This window comes from Cynara cardunculus (genome assembly GCF_001531365.2).
Source record: "Cynara cardunculus var. scolymus isolate 2C chromosome LG 17, CcrdV1, whole genome shotgun sequence".
NCBI lineage: Eukaryota > Viridiplantae > Streptophyta > Magnoliopsida > Asterales > Asteraceae > Cynara > Cynara cardunculus.
In genome coordinates, this window is record NC_037544.1 from 4,446,551 (window position 1) to 4,451,748 (window position 5,198).

General features: G+C 28.3%; 1 protein-coding gene across 4 annotated transcripts in view; it reads right to left on the reverse strand.

Moving 5' to 3' along the window:
- Positions 1 to 2,751: 2,751 nt before the first annotated feature.
- The window catches only part of LOC112500095, a 5,055-nt gene continuing 2,608 nt past the window's right edge, over positions 2,752 to 5,198 (reverse strand). For all 4 annotated transcript variants that reach the window (XM_025103385.1, XM_025103387.1, XM_025103388.1 and 1 more), the window contains exons 4-6: positions 4,455 to 4,483; positions 3,579 to 4,364; positions 2,752 to 3,010 (exon numbers count right to left, since the gene is read on the reverse strand). In XM_025103385.1, coding sequence (XP_024959153.1) covers positions 3,600 to 4,364; positions 4,455 to 4,483 — 794 coding nt within the window. In that variant the 3' untranslated portion in view covers positions 2,752 to 3,010; positions 3,579 to 3,599. The remainder of the gene's footprint in view (positions 3,011 to 3,578; positions 4,365 to 4,454; positions 4,484 to 5,198) is intronic.

A 5,198-nucleotide genomic window follows, 5' to 3' on the forward strand; every position in this document is an offset into this window, starting at 1 on the left:
GAAGTATTGTTTATTGATGCATATTACTTAAAATTTAAGATTACAAATAAATTATGCATAAGTACAACTTATTAAAGCTCCATATTTGAATTCGTCTAACTAATTGCAGATAAACATAATCAAATATTGGATAAATATCTCATTTTAAATATAAAAAATCTAAAATATAATTATGGTAATCATTGATAACTAACATAATTTAATTAAGAAAATTACACCAAAACACAAAAACTTTTAAAAAGATTAATTTAATACTAATATCGATATTTTTTTTCAAAATTTTATGATATTTTTAAATTTATATTTTATTCAAAAATAAAAATATTACCACTTTCTCAAAACCATATAAAACGAATGTTTACTTAAAATTCAAGATTACAAGTAAATATTGCAAAAGTACAACTTATCAAAGCTCGATTTATGAATTTGTATAACTAATTGTGGATAAATATAATCAAATAGAGGATAAACATCTTATTTTAAAATATAAAAAATTTAAAATATAATTAGTATAATTATCGAGTTCTAATAAAATAATTAATTATTATCTTTATAAGAAAACTATATTATTAAACCAAATATAAATTACTTCGTTATTGTACCTAAATTAAATTATAATAAAAAATTGAATTAAAAAATTACACAAAAAATGAGGAAATTTAAATAGTTAATTTGATACAAATATCAATATATTTTTGTTATGCATAAAGTACTATATATTGATGCATATTACTTAAAATTCAARATTACAAGTAATTATGCATAAGTACAACTTATTAAAGTTCGATGTTTGAATTCGTATAAAAAACTGCGTATAAACATAATCAAATAGATGATGAACATCTCATTTTAATTTAATATTTAGATATTTTACATGTTATTTTTAATTTTAATATTTAGATATTTTACATGTTATTTAATAAATGTATTAAAAAATTTTCTAAATTATTCATTAATATACCAATATCAATAAAACTAGTAAAACACAACTTATCTCGCTAACATTTTTTTAAAAAAATACGTGTTTTTTTTAAAAGGAAAAATAAAAATTGTTCTTTTTTTATCAAAAAATATTATCTTTTAAAGAATATATATTATATTTGTTCAAAAACTGACGAATAAATATATTATATTAATTAGACTTTTTTAAATTATTTATTAATATAATAATATTAAAAAATTATAGATAACAATTTATTTCGTTAATATTTTAAATAGAACTTTAAAAGATATGTATTTATTTGAATAACATAAAATAGGAAAAGTTACCTTCTTTTACAAACAAAATATATCTCGAAAATAATGTTTTATATTTATTTAATAAATATTTTACTCTAAGAATATTTAATCTGAATGCAACTTAATAAGAAAAAGTTAAAAAAATTAAATGTTTTTTTAGATAATAGCAATGAAAAATGAAAATAATAATTTGAAATAGGTTTTTATTTTAATTTTAGTTAAGTCATCAAAATGATGTGGCATCCACATCAACTTATTAAAGCCACACAAGCAAAATGTCAAAGGGTTAACCGGCTTAAAAGGTAACAGGTTACCCGTTGCTATTATGGTTAGATTTTTTAAAGTACAATGTCTTACCTAAAAAATAATTTGAAAATACATTGTTGTAATAAAGAAAAACAAAAGTAAAATGCTATAATAAGAAATTTTATGAAAGTAGGTTGCTATTTCATGCATTTAACCCTAATAATAATATTAAATAATTGATATGAATAATAATTATCGTAACTAATTAGTAAATAATATTAATGTATAATATATAATTAATAAATTAATGTTTGAATCGACTTGTTCGAAAGCTCGATTAAACTTTACGAGTTAAGCCAAACCATTCGAATGTACACTCTTTGAGCTAAACATATTTTCTATAAATTATATAATCAAAATATAAAAAAACATCGAACTTGACCAAACAATGAGTTAATCAATTTCGAGTTCGTAAACAAACATCGAGCTTAACATTCAACCTTGAGACTAACATTACTTTTTCCGACATAACTCATTATTCGATTCGACCCGACTTATTTACACTCCTAAAACATATGTTCACGTATTCAAAAAATTTGTGTAATAGTTACTAAACACAATTTATCATCATATATATATATATATAGAGAGAGAGAGAAAAATGAGTTATTATACAATCATTTACATTTGTATAATCAATATAACTCAATCTAAACCGTCTATTTAATTTGATGAATATATGATTTCATAAAAGTTTTAATTGTTTCCTAATATAAAATATTGATCATAATTAATGAACTCTAGTCATTTTCCATAACTATTCAAATCATAATAAATGAACTCCCATCATTTTCATAAATATCTCAACTGATTTGAGTTATATATAGGATATATTTCAAATGCAACCATGTCCATTTATACAGCCAATGTAACCCAATCTATTGAGATTTTTATGAAAATGATAGAAGTTCATTTATTATGATTTGAATATTTATGAAAAATGATTAAAGTTCATTAATTATGATCAATATTTTATATTAGAAAACAATTAAAACTTTTATAAAATCACATATTCATCAAATTAAATAGACGGTTAAGATTGAGTTATATTGATTGTACAAATGTAAAGAGTTAGTATAATAACTCACTTCTCTCCTTATATATATGTATATAAAAGAGAGTCGGTTTCATTCGATAAAATGACACAAGTACCCCTCAATATGTAAATCCCAAATTAAAATATGATTATCTAGTCTAACAGGGGACATCAGCCCAACAAGCAAAGTTGACCAATTTGAACCCAATCCGAGCAGTAGCAGAGACCACAAACAAACCCGTTTCAATTTGGAGAACCAACAGAATTAAATTTTAAATATAGAACAATAGCAAACAAAAAAAAAGGTTTAAATTCATTTTTGCTATCAAGATTATATACTCAGCTGAGCTGACGACGATTTTGACATTTATGTGTGCTTCACCATCCACTCATCCCATGAGGTAGTCGTCAAAATTTATGTCCTAAAACCTGCCCCACATCACATAAATCTTCATTAACATCCACCACCATCTCACCCCCATTTAGGGGTTTGTTTGTTTACCTCTTAATTATTCCATTAAAATGCAATCTTTGAATTTTTAAGAGGTAATATTGTTTAACAAAAAAAAATTACCTCTTAATGGTCCCTCTGAATGATTTTGTATCCTAGATCTCCCTTAACCATTAAGAGCCCTAATTCCATTGTACACAATTACCAAACAATTATATTTCATTTTGCACTATATCATGAGAGCCTCTTAATCATTCTGTACCAAATCATTCAGCAATTACCAAACTAAATTATAATAAAATTTGGTCGTTTAGTTAATTAAAAAAGTTACTAAATTACATACTTTTAAAACTGTGTTGTCTTAATTAAATAAAAATCTCACGTCCCCTTTTTCCCACCAATCACATGAAGACACATCATTATTTTATTTATGTTTTGATTCTCTATCTGATAACGTGCAGTGGGTGTTCTTATGTTTTATTTTGAGATGGTAGGAGTAATAAACGAACTTTTGTATATACCGATACAAAAAGATCAGATCGGTACCTATAAGATCGAACGAGAAGCTCACTCCTTGCCCGATCTCCCCCAGAGAAATCCGTTTTTCCAGGAAGATTTAGATTCCGACAAGGATCGGCTACGCTTGGAGCCAAACAAGAAGTGTTTCCGTAAGAATGGCTTTCCTATAGAGCTTTTCATGCTGGAACTAGAGCTCATTTGAGGACCTTGAAATACAATGGAATCACCATCCATCCCTCGACGCCTTAATTTCTTCGTGATCTTAGCTTTCAACTCCATATCCGCTCTCAATGCTTTTTCCGACAACTTGAGAGTCTGTATTTCACCAAAATTACAAACCGGGCATGCAGGATCATACTTATTGGTTCCAGTCGTCATACTTTCTAAGCACTCGGCATGATAAACATGGCCGCATATCAAAATGGCGACAACATCAAGCTCGTTAGTCGCCATAATTTTCTGGCTTCCCCAAGATTTATCCGATAAACGTCTGGAGCAAACACCACAGATTTGTGTAACGGAAGGAGAAGAAACTCGGCCTCCGAAGCTGAGAGGCTCGGAAAAACCACCGAAGCCGAGCTCGGAAAACCCGTCTGAAGATCCGCCATGAGATTGGGACGCGCTGTTTGATTCATTGCTCCACCCTGGGGAAAGATGATGCCGCCTTGATACAGTTGAGTTTGAGGGCGGCGGATGGCCGCCATGGGAGGAAGAGATAGGAGATATCGAAAAGGATGAAAGTAAATGCGGTGGCGGTGACATATTGGTTGGAGACGGTTCCAAATCTACGGGTGTTTCCGTTGACTCCATCACCTATACAACGCATAAGAGCACGGAAGATAAACTAGAAGGGAAATAGGAATGTACAATTTCCATAAAAGCCTCAATCATTCAACAATTCACCTCTCGCGGATTTCTAGCATTCAGCGGACCTGCAAGAACAAGTAGACGAACGTTATCTATGACACAATACCTTCGGCTAACGAATTGTGTGTCGAAGCCACTTAATTTCTCTTATACAAACAAAAAGATCGTATACTTCTGGATTGTAATGCCTCATAGACCAAAGTAGTAGACTAATCTCAAAATCAACTTAAAACTGCAGTAGAAGTTATTGATAGCCTACAACTTTGAGCTTATAAGAAGGACACAAATCTATTTTTTGATTCATGTGGATCGGTTGTTACAATGATGCTATGAAAATACACACTAAATGCAAATGATCAAGACCGAGCAGAAGGATGTTTTTTTGCAAGGGTGTGTCCCAGGTTCCTAGAATCAACCTGATAAACTCAGTGATCACAATTGTTGCGTATGAATCAAACCCTGGGGAGATGGTATATTCTGCCATATCTCGTGCAGAAGGATGTTTTCATGGTATAAAACTCCAAGGCATTGTTTGGCATTATTTTCTGGGTACACATGTGAATGCACATAAGCTAGCTCATAGAAAGGCTACTTGGAGTAACGGTTTGGTAACTTATTGTCACTTTTTCCAAAATCAATTATTATTTATTACTTTTAATTATAAATAAATATTTTAAATATCACTAAAATTAATAAATATAAATTGAAAATTAATTTTAATTTTAATCATGCATTATACATTAATATTATTTATTAATTATTTACAATAATTATTAATCA